This window comes from Tupaia chinensis, unplaced genomic scaffold (genome assembly GCF_000334495.1).
Source record: "Tupaia chinensis unplaced genomic scaffold, TupChi_1.0 Scaffold145519_1, whole genome shotgun sequence".
NCBI classification, from domain to species: domain Eukaryota; kingdom Metazoa; phylum Chordata; class Mammalia; order Scandentia; family Tupaiidae; genus Tupaia; species Tupaia belangeri.
This window is the reverse complement of record NW_006205376.1, coordinates 3,946,283-3,966,197: the sequence shown is the minus strand read 5'-3', so window position 1 is coordinate 3,966,197 and position 19,915 is coordinate 3,946,283. Positions and strand designations below refer to the sequence as shown.

At 35.7% G+C, this 19,915-nt stretch overlaps 1 protein-coding gene across 1 annotated transcript in view; it reads right to left on the bottom strand.

Annotated features, from left to right (window-relative positions):
- Positions 1-18,699, bottom strand: part of REDIC1 (regulator of DNA class I crossover intermediates 1) — a 78,437-nt gene extending 59,738 nt beyond the window's left edge. Inside the window, exons 1-2 of the mRNA XM_006168094.1 lie at positions 18,531-18,699; positions 2,767-2,806 (exon numbers count right to left, since the gene is read on the bottom strand). Coding sequence (XP_006168156.1) covers positions 2,767-2,806; positions 18,531-18,553 — 63 coding nt within the window. The 5' untranslated portion in view covers positions 18,554-18,699. The remainder of the gene's footprint in view (positions 1-2,766; positions 2,807-18,530) is intronic.
- Between the last annotated feature and the right edge of the window lie 1,216 nt (positions 18,700-19,915).

The window sequence follows — 19,915 nt, the reverse complement described above, 5'->3', positions numbered from 1 at the left end:
TGCAGGAAATTTTATACAATGTACAATGATTTAATGTATTAAAAATGTATTAAAAGTAACTATATATGCATAGTTATATGTACACACATTTACACATGTGTATTTACATACATTTATATATAAATTTTTTATATAGACATATACACACACACACAAGGTCAAATTTCTAGGAGTATACATATATTTTTAAAAATGTAAGGCTCTTTTACATTAACATTTCAGAATACTGTTAATTACAATCTACTTTTAAGTTGCAAAATTCTGATAAGAACTATGAGACCTTCTATCAGTCAAGCAGAAAAATTAATGTCTTGCTATACAAAATAAATCTTATACAAAATATCTTCATATTTCATCTAAGTGATCAGGAACCTCACATTGGACTGAATTGTCTTTTTTAATATATTTTTAATTTTAATTTCTTTTATACATTCAATCACATATGTCACTTAGCTTGCAAAGTAAATATCCCATGTATACATTTCTTACCAGTCCAGTTGAGAATACTATACACATTATCTTCAACAGATAATAACCCACAAAGATCTTCAAATAGAACTACCATATGATCCAGCAATCCCACTCCTTAATATCTACCCAAAAGACAAAAGAATCCTTAGTCGGAAAAGTGCTTGCAAAACAATGTTTATTGTGACATTATTCACAATTGCTAAAACTTGGAACCAACCCAAATGTCCACGAACAGAAGAATGCATTGAAAAAAAAGTGTGGCACATATACTCTATGGAATACTACTCAGCCATTAAAAAAAAAAAAGACTAGTTTTTGACAGAGAGTGGATTAATATGGAAATATGGAAGATTTACTACTAAGTGAAGCAAGTCAGGCTATGAAGGAGATACATTGTATGTCTCCACTTAATATATAGAGTGTCTATATACTCTATAGCTGAAACTGAATGACTAGAGGATATAGAAAATGAACTGAATTGTCTTTTAAAAGATCATGCAATAGTTAAGCAATAAAATAAGAACTTCAAAAAATAATAAATATCTATCCTTGGAAAAAGTTACTAAGTCAATGCTGATCTTATAATTGATGGTGTCTTGGAATTAAGATGTTATTTCTTAAGGCACTGTACTTTGAAATGGATAAGACAATATTGAGGGAGACAATAACACAAATAATTACAACTGAGTATAACGGGCTGCTATAATATCCTTAAGAAGGTAACTGAAATTGTGGGCTAGAGGGAGGACATGAGAACAGGTAAAGTTTATTAGGAAATAATTTCTAAGATAGATGAGTTAGAGTTAGCCAAAGACGATAGGAATATTAGGTACCAGTACCATGACTTTCTGCAGAAGGATTAACTCTTTATTCCAGGGAACACTGCTGAAAAAAGTATATTCCTCATACTTCAGCCATCTTGATAGCCTCTAATCTCTATGCTCTTAGCAAGAACAAAGTTGTATGACTAACTGATTGACCTGATAAGACTAGGCTCAAAATTTATTTTTTTCCTGAGATAGGGTCTCATTTTATTATCCTGGCAGGCCTTGAACACATGATCCTCTTCAGCCTAAGTAGCTGGGATTTCAGGTGCACACCACTGTGCCTGGTTCTGACACTAGGCTAAATTTTCCATCAAGGCTCACTTGATAGAAACAAACATAAAACAATGAGAAGAGAATTAGAAATATTTCAGAAAACAAGTAATCAAATGTTAACATGAAAATAACTGTTAAAAAGAACAGAGACAGAAGTAAAATCTAGAAAATATAACAAAGAAGGCAAAGTGAGAATGTGTTTCAAGATGAAGAGAATGGCAATGTGTGGAATGACAACATAGCAAAGCAAGCTGGACTGGAAAATATCCTTTGAACAAAAATATTAAATGTAAAGTTCATTATTTACATTCTCAAGAGCTGTACAATGAACTGAGAAACAAATGAGAGATAAGAGTGAAGAGACAAAACAGGAAAGGGAAAGGACCCAGAGAGGACAATTATCTTGCTTCCATAGTATCATTCCTTAGCTTCTTAAAATTTTACAACTTTTGACCACATGGGTATTTTTCTCTCTTTGGAACTTTTTGTAAAAAGAATCTTAACCATTTATATTCTACTGAGTTGCTTCTTTTACTCAACATTATGTATTTGGGATTCATTCCACACTAATCATATGGGATAGGCATGTATTCACTACACTACATTTTTCACTAATGTTGTACCATTACTTGGATACGGTATGATTTAACAATTCTATCTCTAAAGAATGTTTATGTGGTTCCCTTACCTCTTCCCCTCCTCATTGTTCTTGCCTCTCTCCCCCAGACCCCCAGCTCCCCTTTACCCACTATTTTATAATATCAAAAATAGTGACCCAAACAATCTTGTACATGTCTCAAGTACACATGTGCAAGGGCTTCTCTCAGATAAATAGTGCTAGGTTATGCAGTAAATACATATTAATAGTATAATTTTTTAAAAATGGAAATAGGGCATAAGTTATGAGATCATTATAGTACTCTAGGCAATAAATTATTTGAATTAGACCTTTAAGAGTACAGGTAATGAGACATGGTCACATCTATAACATTTTAAAACTGTACAGACAGCAAAAATCAACAACAACCTTAAGTTTCTGAGCAAAACGGGTGGCCAATGAAACTATCTACAAGGATAGAGAAGACTAAAGGAAGATGATCCTCTAGTTTCAGTTAGGTGAACATACTAATAGTAGAAAATCTTTCAGAACATCACTGTTATCAATGAGCTAATATAAATAAAATGTTTTCTTTACCTTTTGCTTTCTCCTTTCCTGCTTGATCAGAACCCTAGTTCTGAAAAGGGAAGCAGAATAAAATATATAATGATAAAAGAAGTCATCTCTAAGAAGACTGCCATTTTAGCTAAATTATTTAGCTATTTTCTGACAAGAACCTATAAAACATTCTTATGAAGTTTCATGGTATTTTCTTAGGAAATCTAAAATCTAATTTAAGAAACACCTATACCTATGATAAATAATTAAGCATAAAATAAATCTGAATTATAAAACCAAAATAAACAAAAAGAAATTAATACATATATCACTGAAACAGTCTCATCTGATAGCAATTTCCTGGTCAACAATTCTACTTTGTCATTCTTTCTATTTAAACATTTCATAGAAATTAACAATGACTAAAGTAGAAATCTCTTCAGGATCTAAGGAAATGTTACATTTAATGTTAGAAAAATGTCAGTTATATTAACACGTCAGCTACATGTAATTGAAATCGCATATATTCTGTCTTTATCAGTTCAGGTTAACATAAAGTAGATCACTTATAAACAGAAATTGCTCAGTTCTGGAGCCCAGGAAGTCCAAAATCAAGAAACCAGCAGATCTGGTGTCTGGTGAGGGCCACGCTGTGTGTCCTCACACACTGAAAAAGAAAACTAGCTCTCTGGGGTCTTTTCTTATAAAGACAGTAATGCTGTTCACAAAGGCTCTGCACTTATAATTTAATTACCTCCTGAAGCCTCCACCTTCTAATGCCATTGCCTTAGGGTTAGGATTCTGAACTATGAATTTAGGGGCGACACAAACATCCAGACCATACGAGCTTCTCAAAAAAAAAAGTAATCATTCTGGATGTGCCATCTATCTATCCATAATCCTGTGCCAAATACAGCACTGAAACCAACAATAGTGTTATATTTAGTAGTTATAATATATTTACTCTATTAATAGTGGAATGCTATAAAACATTCATAACTATATAAATGGATCTATATTCAAAATTTAAATATGTATGAAATAATGGTCTGAAATTCAATATTTATGTAAAAGTTAGAAGCAAAATAGCAAAAATATCTTACCTATATAAGATTATGAATCAAAATAATTGCTTAATAATGAATAGCATATACCTTGCACCATTCTAGACACTTCACATATATTAAACTCATTTAATCTCCACAGCAACTCCATAAAGTATGTTCCATGTCTGACATCATTTTACTGAAGAAAAAACTAAAGCACAAAATGGTTAAGTACCTTGCTCAAGAGCACATTGCTAATAAGTGATAGTTGTGGTAGAATTCAAATCCAAAAAACCTGGTTTTGGGAATTTCTAACCAAAATTGCCTTTCATCAGCTGAAAATATACAAAGCTGTTCATTTTCCCCCATAATTTTCATAAACTACATGATAGTTTCTCAATACTCCCAAACTTCGCCACTTACTGACCCTTATTGAACTGTTCTTTATCATGTTTATTATTAGCTATGTCTTAACTGACCATTTTGAACTCATATTTAATTGATGAACAAAGAATCCTATCTTAGTCTGTTTTGTGTTACTGTAACAGAATACTTAAGGCTAGGAATTTAAAAAAAAAAAAAACAAAAAAAAACAAAAAAAAAAACAGATTTATTTGGCTCATAGTTCTGGTAGCTGGGAAGTTCAAGATCATGATGCCAGTATCTGCCTGGCTCCTGGAGAGGGCTATGTTGTGTCAGTACATGGTGAAGTTAAATGAAGAGAGACATGTGCAAAAGAGAATCTCATGGAGAGAGAAGCAAGAACAAGTCTAGGAAGCTATATTTACCTTTATAACAACCTGCTCTCACTGTAACTCACTTTCACGAGACCTAACTTACTCTGAGGACAAGGTCATGAACCCATCCATGAAGGCAGAGCCCCCATGAGTCATGTACTTTCCATCATGTTCTACTCTTAAAGATTCTCTCAACATTGCCACATTAGCAATCAAATTTCAGCATGAGTTTCAGAGTAAGCAAACCATACTCAATCACAGCAAACCACATATTCTATTCTATGCAATATCGTATGTGTACTGCTACTACCTAAACTTTAAAAAGGAAAGAAATTTCATTGACTCATCAAATGCTAAGGAGGATCTTAAAGGACAGCACTGCTGGGACCAACGGTTAGCATAATGGCTATGTTGCTGAACTCCCATGTAGCTGACTGCAGTTTGAGTCCCAGACCCGGTGGCTTAAACTCACGCCGGACGCGTGTGCGTGCATGCCCAAGATCCCGAGAGGAGAATGGAGGAGAAGGGATTGTGGCGTGTCCACCCCATCTGGAGGGTGATTTCTGGCTTTCTATCTATCTTTCTGGCGATGTACGCGTCCTATAGCAAAAAAACAAAAACAAAACAAAAAAACCTCGCCAAAAAAAAAAAAAGACAGCACTGCTAGCACTTGTGAACACCAGATGTAACTGCACCTCCTCCATTCACCAACAGTGAACCCCTTCCCTGGCATCATTGGTATTACTATCTCTGAAAATTCATTTTTTTTTTCAGCTCCTATAAGTGGCTGAACATAAAACAGAGCTCTGCAGTCCCCATCTCCTTGGGTCTTTAGCTACTGATACAAAGCACAACCACATCAAAGTTTGTGCTTAATAAAGTGCTCTAGCTAAAAAATAGGCCAGGAAGCAAGTGTCTGGGCTTGCTTCTACAGCTTCTGTAAGTGGAGGTGGTCCTGTGCCTATCACCAAAATTCACACAGAGGAAAATACACCATACAAAGAGGTTGAAATATTGGAAATACAAATGTGACTAAGGGGCTGTTGTACAATAAAATTAGAACAGGTGATTATCCAAGCCATTTTTATTTACTATATCAGGTAAATAATATATTTCCTAGCAGTTGCTTCTTAGGCTAATATAAAAATAAGACAGCAATAACGCTAGGACATAGTCCCTAAATATTAGGGTAACCTACAAATCAATATGACAAAAATAAACCATACCAAAAAGTCTGTACATAATTAAAAGGACGCTAATAAATTACAAGAAGTCATTTTCTAAATTGATTTCTACGCTAATACAGTATGTATGTAGGGGGCCAGCAGACAGTGTAGCAATTACATTGGTGAATTCCCACATGGCCAATCATGATTTGAGTCCTATATCCAAGGCTATAAAATCACACCGGGTGGGCATGCAAACATGCCTATGATCCCAAGAGGAGCATGGAGAAGAGATTGCAGTATGGCCGTCTCCCCTGGGAGTGATTTCTCACTTTTCCCCCTCACTGTCTCTCTTTCTCCCTAGAGCAAGTGCATGTGACCTAAGGCAAAAATCTTTTTAAAAAAAAAATGTAGTCAACTATAATTAAATTTTAAAAGGTTTTTTTTATTATATGTAAATGTCCCACAGTATATTTTTTTTATACAGGTAGTTGCTCTAAAGCACAACTTTATTATCACATAGGGGCATAACTTCCAGAGCAGTCCCAGTCCCAATTTAGTTTTCTACTTTGTTTTTCATTCTTCTATTTCATGTACTCCAGCACCCAACCAAACTAAAATACATGCTTTTCTTTTCCATATAGTGGGCACTTTTTGCACCATATGTGCATATCCAAGACTTTCAAAACACCATTTAAACACCGATTTCTTAATGAAATTTATATGTACTTCACAAAAATACTTTTTCTTTAATTTTTGTTTTGAAATTTAAGTTGCCAGACAATTGAAGTGGGATAGATGATAGGGATGAAGCTTATCATTTTAACAGTAACTGCATTAACGTGGAAAAACAGATTTTTAAAGAAATACCTTGGAAAGTTTGAAGGGACAATATTAATTGCATTTATATCTACTTACTTAAGAGAGAGTCAGTAAGTCACAACATTTTCATATAACATTTTATAAGTTATTCACTCTGGGATGGGGCCAGACAGTGGTGCAGCAGTAAATGCAATGCTGATGCACATGCAAGGGTTCCTGGTTTGCACTCAGAAACCTCCTCGACATACCATGCAAATGCATGCCCATGGTCCAGAGCTGGCTGGAGCTGAAGGTGGATCATGGTATTCAAGCCCTTTTGGAGATACTGTCTGTGTCTCTCTCCCTGTCTCTCTTCTCAGGGAAGAAGTGGGCATGTAGACTTAAAAAAAAGAGAGAGAGAAAATGGGGACGGTGGACAGTGCTTAATGTAGAAATGCTTCAGTCCTGCCCCCTTTCTTTCCTTTCTAGTGAAGGAAGGTTTACAGGAAATGCAAAAGAAGAAAAAAAATTTTCCATAAAAGGATGACATAAAAGCAATATGGCTGCTAAGGAAACATTAATGTACATTTTACATGGAAGATACAGGTATTTCAAACTATTAGGAATTAAATGCTATTACTGTCATATAAATGCCTCACATTATTAGTATTAAATTGTTGGGTTATGTTTCATATCTTTTTTGCTTTACTTTTTAGTTGTCTGATTTTTTTTTTAATTTCTAGGGGTATGGGTGCAATGCAAAAAATAAGTTGCAGAATGTTCAAATCTTATAATAATTTTTTTTTACTAAAAGTAAAAAATGTACAGAAAATTAATGGAGCAACAACCAGCAAATGAAAAACAGTATTTTATAGATTGTGTTACATTGAAATTAATATTATTCAAAATCTAACATTGTTAGCTAGTGTGGACTACTTAATATTCAAGACAGTAACTAGCCTAGAAAAAGTACTTACATTGGCTCTCCACAAAACTAAAGCAGGTCAACCTGATGTGTTAGGAATAGTAATGATACATGTTAGAATGTTATGGCTTCTCAATAAACTCTTACAATAATAAAGTTTTTAGGAATGTATGAATTTCAAAAGGAATGGTATTGTAGAAAAGATTATCAAACCAGTAAGTCAGAAATCTATCTAAGACTCATAACACAAAGCCTGATTAAAATAAATCTTTGAAGACTGAACTCTTACAGCATTTTCACACAGAAAACATTGTTCCACAGCTAGCCTGTAATCACAATCACGAACAGCCTACTCCTGAGTCACACAGAATTTCAGAATGTGCATGGCACATACATACATATTTGAACACATATATTTCACAGTATTTATATTAACATTAATTCAAAAAATAAATATATGTATATATCTGTTAGTACTGTTTATAAAATTTAGAAATATCCCTGAAACACATTTCCACCAAATTGATTAAACTAATACTTAAATGCAGTTTACCAATTTACCTTATACCTAAAAACTGAATTTTCCATACATGCTTAATTGTCTTATATGTATTAGTTAGATATAGATTATAATATTAAAAAGCAACACTATGAATTAAGAATCACTAAATTCCTGAGCCATCCAGTGCTGTAGCGGTTAAGGCAGCTGGATCCCACATGGCCAACTGCACGGTTTGAGTTCCAGATCCAGATGAGAAACATGTGTGTGTGTGTGTGTGTGTGTGTGTGTGTGTGTGTGTGTGTGTCCTAAATCCCAAGAGAATAGGTAAGAAGAGAGAATAGGTAAGAGGAGACTGCAGTGTAGCTAGCTGCCCTGAGGAATGCTTTCTCTCTCTCTCTCTCTCTGAACATGTGTACCCTGTAGCAAGTTAAAACAAAACAAAAAAAACTTATATTCCTAAAGCAGATACTTCTTTGTATAAATCTTTAAGTACTTACTTTTCCACAAATACTAGGTTGTCAGGAAAATCATGATGTGTTTTTCTATGCAAAATGTTTTATCACTTTCCCAACAATCCAATAGAAAAAAGTTAGGCAATGAACAGACTATCCCAAGGCTTATGGTTAAGTTTCAAGGGGGTAGATAACAAGCGTTAGTTTGTTCTTATTAAATGTGTTTTATCTACCAAAATGTCCTGCACTTACAGGATAATGATAATGATGATATTGATTATCATTATCCTGAAAATGTGTCAAGAGGAAGAACCAGCAGATGGCATAATGGTTACATCACTGGACTCCCATGTAGTCAACTGTGGTTCGAGTTCTGAACCCTATGGCTTAAAACTCACATCAGCTGTGTGTGCGTATATGCCCAAAATCCCAAGAGGAGAATGGAAAAAAGACTGCAGTGTGGACATTCCCACTGGGGAAGTGATTTCCACTGTCTCTCCAGCAAGCACACAGATAATAGGTGATTGCTATACCATCCTTGTTTTTTTCCCGAGACAAGACATAATAAATCAGGGGCTGGCAGGTGGCATGGTGGTTAAGGGTGCTAGACTCCCACATGGCCGACTGCAGTTCAAGTCTGGACCTGGCAGCTTGCGCTCACTCGTGCTCTCTCTGGTCAAACTAAAACAAATAAAGTTAAAATAAAATAATTCTTTTAAAAAATGATAAATCAATAGTCTCTGATTCTCTTAAATACTTTTCCAGATTTAGATGCTGCAAAACTGTAGGTTTCTTCAATTTCATTCTGTTCTGGCACAATATATAAAATTAACCAATTAAAAACAGACACTCCATCAAAAGATCCTTTGTAACAGTCCCAATGTTGCGATATAGAATCCGAATACCAAAAATAAATTTTCAAAATTAATTATAATATCCTAAAAGCTTCAAAAATTGAAGTCTTTGGTCATTCCATTTATGGAATACTTTTAACATAGATTTCTAACTATTTTTGAACAGAAAGTCATCAAAATTTAAAGGACTTCCTTCTAAAAATGTTCAATAATGATGCAGGATTAATTGATTTATATAGTAATTATTCAAAGATTTGCGTGTTTGTTAAATCCAATCAGTGTAAGGAAGCAAAAAAAAAAAAATGCTTATAATGCAAAGCATTCTTTCTGTACACATTTTTCTCCAAAATATGGTTGTTACATTTCTGTGCACATATAAAATAATTCACAAGTTTTGACAACTGCAGCTTCTACTTGCTAAAATATAAAAATTCTTTGATGCTACTATGCAATAAATGTAAACCACAACAAATTCTTTTTTTTCTTTTTTTTTTTTTTCGCTATAGGGCGCTTGCGTTTGCCAGACAGACAGAGAGAGACATAGAGACAGAAAGCGAGAAATCACCCCCCAGAGGGGATGGTCACGCCACAATCCCTTCTCCTCCATTCTCCTCTCGGGATCTTGGGCACGCACGCACACGCGCCCGGCATGAGTTTTAAGCCACCGGGTCCAGGACGCGAACCACGGTCGACTATGTGGGAGTCCAGCGACACAGCCATTACGCTAACTGCTGGTTCCCAACCACAACAAATTCTAAGCATATCTCAGCTACATGGCGTACATGATTTAGAAAGAACTTTTTACCCATGATGCAACAAGCCACCAAATTTAGGTTCCTATCATGATTGCAGAAGTAATTTTAACGTCAATGTTGAACTTAATGGAATTCATAATTGTATTCATTGTAATATCAGGTGTTTAATCTTAGAATAAACTTCTAAGAATTTCATTATGATTCCATGAATTAGGTGAAAATAAAATGATTAGATTAGCCGGTTTTCTATTTGTAGTATTTGATGATGCAGATGTAAAACTGGCATCTCATTTTATGAGGTACGGCTCATAAAGGCTACACATTTGCAGTCATCACTTTCTTTTTCTTAATGTACACAAGAAAAAAATCAAAATAAAATTTAGAAGTTACTTGATCTAAACGAAAATTCATACCTTGTGGAATTAGATGTAAATGTACCTTCTGGAGTCACACATATTAAACTGTTGTCTGTAAAAATAATCTCAAAATAACTGACTTTGAAAATAAATCCTGATTCTTTCAGATTTGTCTTTTCAGATTTTCATGTGGTAAATTATATAACCATGTGGGATTATTAAGCTGTGACAATTTACAGGTTCATCATCAAATCCCTTGATAAAATAGCAGTACTTAATTTTCCAGTAAGCATTAAATCTTCCTTTATTTGAGCTCCCTGATGTTAAAAATATTACAAAAGCATTGCCAAATAGTCACCGACAAGACCGTTGCAGCAATAGCACTGATACTATTCTTTGTATGCTCTCAAACAGGGTTAATTAGGCTCTATTTGCAAATATTTCATTGTTTCCTAATATGAAATTTCCCATATTTCCAACTGAGCCTATTCTAGACATGGGGGCTATACAAATCTGTCACACCTTTGTATTTAGTGGTATAACTAGCTGGTATACCAAGTGGTCAGCAGAGACAATAGCAATAAATAACCATGCTACCCATAAAATTATATGTCTTTAGCTGCTCACTTCCTTTCATCAGCAAAGGCCCTTCATGCTGTCTTTAAAAGGAGCTTTTATTTTCCATCTCGAAAGTATCAGGAAGTGCGCTGATTATCATTAGACATCTTTCAGATTTAACCACATGTTCAGGTGATAACTCTCTTCACTCTGCATTAAAAGCACCATGGCAGAGGTTAAAAAATAGGTATTTATTAAATCTGGGTTGTTTTTTGTTTTAAAGGTTTGTCTTCTAGGGTGCATGCACTTGCCAGAAAGAGACAGTCAGTGAGAGAGAAAGTGGGAAATCACTACCCAGTGGGGATGGCCATGACATAATCCCTTCTCCTCCATTCTCCTCCCAGGATCTTGGGGACACGTGCTCCTGCAGCTGGTGTGAGTTTCAAGCTACCAGGTCTGGGCTCAAACTACAGTTGGCCATGTGGGAGGTTAGCAATGTAACCACTACCAACTGTTGGCCCTATCTAGGTTTATTTTAATGAAACTATCAATGGTAGTTCATATTTTGTTAAAAGAAATAAAAACTCCAAGATGAATGCAAAGTGGGCATGCCCAGGCAAATAAGGATGATAATGTACATTTAACTATTATCTACATTTAACAGATAAGAGAGAGGCATAGAAAAGCAGATTGATTTACTAAAAAAGCTAACTTTGCTGAAGCTTCAGGGCCTTCACAATTTTATATTCTCTTTCCATAAAAAAGGCTCTCCACAATTTGAATCTGCCATTGTAGATACAGGTCTAGTAATCAATCCAAATTCACATTGCTTGTGATTCCTACAAAGTGGGTTAGAACTTGTATTGACTAGAATTAAAAAATATACAGTCATACCAAAAAATGGAAAAAACAGTATTACATTTTCTCTAGTATCACTATTTTGGAGTCTCTCCTCAATATATATTCCACCTTACATACCGCTACCACCACAAACTACTAGACATACGATACCATTTCCATTGGGTTACTTCTAAACTTAAATGGCTCCTCAAAAACAGGTGAAATTTCAATTTGTCTTTCAAATTCACCATCCAGCATTAACATACACACATTTTAAATATTTAAATATATAATCTTGACTCAAACTACTTATGTCACGTTTATTTCCTTTTTCTCCATCTGAACTTTCTTTGTCCTTGCTTCCAGTCAGCCAAACTCTTAGCTCAGACAACTCTTTGTTCTACCATTGTTCACACTATTCTATCATATATTTTAGTCCTCTGATTTTAACATTTCAAACTTAAAATGATATGTCATATTGTTCTCCAATACACGCTCCACCTCTAAGAAAGAGGCTAAAATTTAGTTACTTTCTACTCCCACCTAATAGTGTTTGGTACATAGCAATAAATATTTTGCTTAGGTGAACTAAATCTAGTCCTACATTTACAGATGGTAACTTTTCCTCCATCTAAATACCAACAGAATTTCACTTGCATCTTTCTTAGGACTTTGGTTGCATTCTCTAATCATCTTAAAACACAAAGATTGGTTACATCTATGTATTCCCCCTTTTTTTGTTACCACCTTCCTGAGGCAGCTATGAGTTTGATGAAACCAGTCCATTGATTAACAAAGAAAATATCAGACTCTTGGGGCCAGCAGGTGGCATAACGGCTATGTTGCTGGACTCCCATGTAGTTGACCACAGTTCGAGTCCCGGACACAGTGGCTTAAACTCATGCCGGGCACATGTGCGTGCATGCCCAAGATCCCAAGAGGAGAAGAGATTGTAGTGTGGCCATTTCCCCTGAGGGGTGATTTCTCACATTCTGTGTCTCTCTTTCTGGTGAGTGCACATGCCCTATTAAAAAAAGAAAAACGGACTCTTTTACAAATTAAGAAAAAAAAAAAAAAAAAAAACTAAATCCTTCCTATATTTGCACCACAATATAATTAGTAAGATGTAGGGGCTCAGTGACTTCTAGCAAGTACAAAACAAAAAGGAAGGCTTGGTCAATGATTCATAGACAAGTAATCAAATATTTATACTATTAAACTTAATGTATCAAGTTTCTGTAATATATAAGAACATTCTGGTTCAAATCAGTATATGTGGTCACATTCCTACTACCAAAACATAAACTTGCTATAGCCTGCTTCATCCATTCACTTGACAAAAAAATGTATAGAGTTCCATACTAAGCATTCTAATGCAGACCACTTACTATCTGCCAAATAACCTTTTCAAGCTCTTGAATACCTCCCCTGCCAACCCATCTAAGAAGCCTTGCTAAAACCTGGGTCTCTAAATTGACCATTTATCTCAAGCTTCTTTTCAGCTTTTAGGAACTTGTAATAAATAACCATGCTACCCATAAAATTATATGTCTTTAGCTGCTCACTTCCTTTCATCAGCAAAGGCCCTTCATGCTGTCTTTAAAAGGAGCTTTTATTTTCCATCTCGAAAGTATCAGGAAGTGCGCTGATTATCATTAGACATCTTTCAGATTTAACCACATGTTCAGGTGATAACTCTCTTCACTCTGCATTAAAAGCACCATGGCAGAGGTTAAAAAATAGGTATTTATTAAATCTGGGTTGTTTTTTGTTTTAAAGGTTTGTCTTCTAGGGTGCATGCACTTGCCAGAAAGAGACAGTCAGTGAGAGAGAAAGTGGGAAATCACTACCCAGTGGGGATGGCCATGACATAATCCCTTCTCCTCCATTCTCCTCCCAGGATCTTGGGCACACGTGCACCTGCAGCTGGTGTGAGTTTCAAGCTACCAGGTCTGGGCTCAAACTACAGTTGGCCATGTGGGAGGTTAGCAATGTAACCACTACCAACTGTTGGCCCTATCTAGGTTTATTTTAATGAAACTATCAATGGTAGTTCATATTTTGTTAAAAGAAATAAAAACTCCAAGATGAATGCAAAGTGGGCATGCCCAGGCAAATAAGGATGATAATGTACATTTAACTATTATCTACATTTAACAGATAAGAGAGAGGCATAGAAAAGCAGATTGATTTACTAAAAAAGCTAACTTTGCTGAAGCTTCAGGGCCTTCACAATTTTATATTCTCTTTCCATAAAAAAGGCTCTCCACAATTTGAATCTGCCATTGTAGATACAGGTCTAGTAATCAATCCAAATTCACATTGCTTGTGATTCCTACAAAGTGGGTTAGAACTTGTATTGACTAGAATTAAAAAATATACAGTCATACCAAAAAATGGAAAAAACAGTATTACATTTTCTCTAGTATCACTATTTTGGAGTCTCTCCTCAATATATATTCCACCTTACATACCGCTACCACCACAAACTACTAGACATACGATACCATTTCCATTGGGTTACTTCTAAACTTAAATGGCTCCTCAAAAACAGGTGAAATTTCAATTTGTCTTTCAAATTCACCATCCAGCATTAACATACACACATTTTAAATATTTAAATATATAATCTTGACTCAAACTACTTATGTCACGTTTATTTCCTTTTTCTCCATCTGAACTTTCTTTGTCCTTGCTTCCAGTCAGCCAAACTCTCAGCTCAGACAACTCTTTGTTCTACCATTGTTCACACTATTCTATCATATATTTTAGTCCTCTGATTTTAACATTTCAAACTTAAAATGATATGTCATATTGTTCTCCAATACACGCTCCACCTCTAAGAAAGAGGCTAAAATTTAGTTACTTTCTACTCCCACCTAATAGTGTTTGGTACATAGCAATAAATATTTTGCTTAGGTGAACTAAATCTAGTCCTACATTTACAGATGGTAACTTTTCCTCCATCTAAATACCAACAGAATTTCACTTGCATCTTTCTTAGGACTTTGGTTGCATTCTCTAATCATCTTAAAGCACAAAGATTGGTTACATCTATGTATTCCCCCTTTTTTTGTTACCACCTTCCTGAGGCAGCTATGAGTTTGATGAAACCAGTCCATTGATTAACAAAGAAAATATCAGACTCTTGGGGCCAGCAGGTGGCATAACGGCTATGTTGCTGGACTCCCATGTAGTTGACCACAGTTCGAGTCCCGGACACAGTGGCTTAAACTCATGCCGGGCACATGTGCGTGCATGCCCAAGATCCCAAGAGGAGAAGAGATTGTAGTGTGGCCATTTCCCCTGAGGGGTGATTTCTCACATTCTGTGTCTCTCTTTCTGGTGAGTGCACATGCCCTATTAAAAAAAGAAAAACGGACTCTTTTACAAATTAAGAAAAAAAAAAAAAAAGCTAAATCCTTCCTATCTCAATTTGCACCACAATATAATTAGTAAGATGTAGGGGCTCAGTGACTTCTAGCAAGTACAAAACAAAAAGGAAGGCTTGGTCAATGATTCATAGACAAGTAATCAAATATTTATACTATTAAACTTAATGTATCAAGTTTCTGTAATATATAAGAACATTCTGGTTCAAATCAGTATATGTGGTCACATTCCTACTACCAAAACATAAACTTGCTATAGCCTGCTTCATCCATTCACTTGACAAAAAAATGTATAGAGTTCCATACTAAGCATTCTAATGCAGACCACTTACTATCTGCCAAATAACCTTTTCAAGCTCTTGAATACCTCCCCTGCCAACCCATCTAAGAAGCCTTGCTAAAACCTGGGTCTCTAAATTGACCATTTATCTCAAGCTTCTTTTCAGCTTTTAGGAACTTGTGTTTTAATTGTTTCTCTATAGTCCTTGTTTTGTGCAATATTACTAACCTTCAAGGCTTAGTCAACTTGTTTCTTGTTCTGTAAATTTTCACAGTCTTTATTTGTGCCACTTTACAATGTTTATCTTTCTATATATGGCACAGCAAAGTGGTTAAGCACATTGTGTTCAAATCCCCACTTACTAGCTGAGTGACTGTAAGTAGACCACTGCCTCAGTTCTTCCTTCACTCAAATAAGGATAACATTTTTATCTATCTCATAGGATCCTTGTTAAGAGTGAATGAACTGGGGCTGGCAGGTGCTGTGGTGGTTAAAGGCATTTTACTCCTCCATGGCCGACCACAGTTCAAGTCCTGGACATAGTGGCTTGCTTTTTCATTTTCCATTCTCTGTCTCTCTCTGACATAACTGGAAAATAATAAAGTTAAATAAAACAATGCTTTTTTTAAAAAAAAAGTCTTTAAAAATGAGTAAATGAGGTAATACACAAAGCATTTAGAATATGTCACATATTAAAGCTATATAAGTGTCTGTTGTTACAGTGATTTACGCAATTCTCATCTTGCTGTTACAATAACAGATTCTTTTTGTGGACCAGAACTACATGTATCATTTTCTTTTCTGAATCGTCTATATAATTTAACAATACCCAATAGGCAAGTAAAAATATATTTGTTGAATTAATTAATGTCGAATGCTCTGAGGTTATTCTGAAGGTGCTTTTCATTTGTTCTCCAGTCTCTTTATTGTCTACGTTTTAGGTCTCCAACATTACTTCTCAAAATTTTCTACCAAAAAAACACCCCTAACAATGGAGATTAGTAAATAGGAACTTCTGGACGGTCTGGTCTAAGTATTAAAACTTCTACTAATCTGTATCAGCTTGAATCAGTGCTAGTGGTCACCAACAGCACTGGGTCAGATTAAGGCCCTTTAGGGCCTCATGATTAGAATGCCTCAATCAACTAAACCTGTCTACCCTTATCTGCTCTGGTAGTAGAAAGTGCATGTGTTCATTTCTTCAGTACCAGCCTGGGGCTTCACCCTAAGCAGCACATATCCCCAAGGAAAATTGATTAAAAAAAAAAAAAAAACCTGCATCATTTATCTACATTTTGCAAGAGTTTTGCACTTCACTTTATAATGTATAAATGTTTAAATTAAAAAGAAAATTCCCTTTAATCTAAGTAAAACTGATGCTTCAGAGAGATAATAATCAGGTTTATTCTGTGGTTTCTTAAATCCCGTGGTTTAATACCTCTAGGTGCAACTGTACCTCGCTTTTAAAAACAGACCTTAAACTACACATTTCCTGAAAACTATTATTTTTATCCTCCTAATAACAATTGAAATATCACGGGGTCAGCAGGTGGCATGGTGGTTAAGGACGCTGGACTCCCACATGGCCAACCACGGTTTGAGTCCCAGACCTGGTGGCTTGCTTGCTCTCTCTCTCTCTCCCTCTCGCTCTCGCTCTCACTCTCACTCTGTCCCTCTCTGGTCAAATTAAAATAAATATATAAATAAAGTTAAATAAAGTAATTATTAAACAATTAAAATATCACTTTCAGAATAGCCAGAAGTTTTAATATATAACAGAATATTAATAGCATCCATATTTTAATTTTATTAAACTTTATTGAAATGGTTTTATATAATCTTAATATTCACTTTAAAGAATGTAAAATTCAAAAACCTAAAATGATAATCAGTGTATCAACTAAATCTTGTTTGATGCCCATAAGTGAATTTTCACTTTTCTAAGTGCAAATGTGTTGCTAGAATACCAACCAGAAATGATTCAGTAATTTAAAAAATACAATTCTAACATATTCTTCAATGGGATAAATGCTCATGCCACGATTATCATAGTTAGAATACTTGCTGTATACAAAAGCTGTCTTTCTTCTTATAAAACTCTTGGGACCAGCATTTGGTGCAATGGCTATGTCATTGGACTCCCATGTAGTCCACCGTGGTTTGAGTCCCAGACCCGGTGGCTTAAACTCACATCAGGCGCGCGTGCGCCCAAGATCCCAAGAGGAGAATGGAGGAGGGATTGTGGCGTGGCCATTCCCCCTGGGGAGTGATTTCTTGCTTTCTGTCTCTCTGTCTTCCTGGCAAGCACACTAGCAAAAACCTCTACTCCTCCCCCCCCCCAAAAAAAAAAATCTCTTTATAATTTAAACTATCTCTTTATAATTTAAACTGACTACACTCTAACCATATCACTACTGCCCTAGGTCTACTTATGACCATGTAATGGCTTCATGTTTCGGTCAAAGTATCTTCACATCCAGGATCGTGATCAAGTAAAATTACAGGCTCAAATGATTTCCACCTGAGTAGGCTTTAAGGTCAATAGCAATGAACGTAAAACTAAATTGTCAACCTATCATACTTGCTGTGATTAATGCTAAGTACAAAATAAACCGTAAATTCTCTTGTGAGTTATGAAGTAAAAATTGCTAAATTTCCTTCCTTTTAAAAAAACGAACTATAATTTCGATTTGTGATGATACAGCTGCCCTGCTATGGATTTAAGTGTGGGCCAACACTTGTTCTATTCCACAGCACTTAAATACAAAGACTATACAGACTCAGGAGAACCCCTTCCCAAAAGTAGTGCAGGCACAGGAAGAGGGCACCAGGGGAGGCTCAGGTGCTCAGAGGCCTCATTAGAGGAGGAGGGCATAGGACCCATGGGAGGGGAAGATTGAACAGGCAACCTCACCCACAGCCAGCACCACAGGTGAAGCCTTTAAAAAGATAGTGGGGCGAAGTTGAGTTGCTTTTAAGAGCAGCAATATGGTGCCAAAGTCTCTATTTCGGCTAGGGAAACGAATAAAAGACCCACTACTACCAAGTTCTTTCAGGTTGTCTGTGACAGCTCTCTGAAGCCTGGAAAAAAGACGTCAACTCAACGGCTATAGTCTCAATCCATGGCAGCACAACTTACCGGGACCCTCCAACCCAATTCATCTCCCCAACCTTCTGATGGAAAGTCACTGAGGTCCTTAAGGCTGGCACTTCAACGTCTCAGCCCTGCGACAAGCGGCAGCGGGATCCTCCAGGACCCCACCCTGAGGCCCAGCATCAGACAGCCTCTGCGCCAGAGCAGGCTTCTTCCGGTTTAAGAACCCGCCAACCTCCCAGCAGCCTTTGCGGCTTCTACCTGCTACTTCCGGGCTGAGATCAGGACCTGATGAAGCGGCGAGGCGCGCTATGGAGAAGCCACGCGTTTTAACACTCAGGCAAGGCAAGCCTACGTGAATAGAAATCCCTGAACCCGTCTCTTCACAGGGTTAGTGTTTCAAACCGTCCCTACCATGATTATGTCTACTTTTGGTCCGAGCTCTGCATCTGTTTCTAGTCAGAGAGCAGAACTTTGTAAGGAAAAACAAAGGAAGGACGAAGTTACAGATTGCTAACTATAAAAAACAATGTTTCCATTTCCATTTATTCCGTACCCAGATTCCTTAAATATCTTTTACGTACATAACCAGCTTATAAAAATCTTTGTGCTGTAGTAACTTATAACTCCGTGTGCATTTGCGAATTTCTGAAAGAGCCTGACCAAAATGGAATGTCTCTATAAGCACAGTGACTTTTACCCCTTGCAGGAAAAAATTCTCAAAACAAAACTTGGGTATTGCTGTTCATTTCTGCATTGCTTGTATATCCTCACATTTATCTTACAAACTAGCTTGGTTAGACACAAGAAATCTCATGTCCCAAATTAATGCACTAAGTACTTTTATTTTCAATTGACATGTTTTTTTCCTGAAAGGTAACCTGGGGAAGAGCTCATAATTTCAAGTATATTTTCTGTTAAGTCTTTGGGAAATAGGACCTAGTATAAAATTATGTCCCAGGGTAGGAATCTGTTTAATCACATAGAACTTGATTTTTATAACTAAAATTCATGGAAGTGTATCTCTAGTTGAAATAGACTAGGTGAATTTAGCATTTCAAAGAATAATTTTAACAGCTTTTGACATGAAATGACTGGTGGTTTTTAGTAACTCAAAAATAAAATGAAGGCAGGACCAATGGCTCTGGTATAAGCCTTATCTCATTCAACATTTTTAAGCATGTTGAATAAATTAACTAGAAGAAATAAAACCAATAGTAAATAAAATAAAAACAATAAACTAATAGTTTAATAGATTAACATATATATAATGGTATATATAGTGGTATATATTTATAGTGGTATATATAGTGATATATATATACACACACATATATATATTGGTGTGTGTGTATATTATGTGTATGTGTGTGTGTGTGTGTGTGTGTGTATATATATATATATATATATATATATATATATATAATATG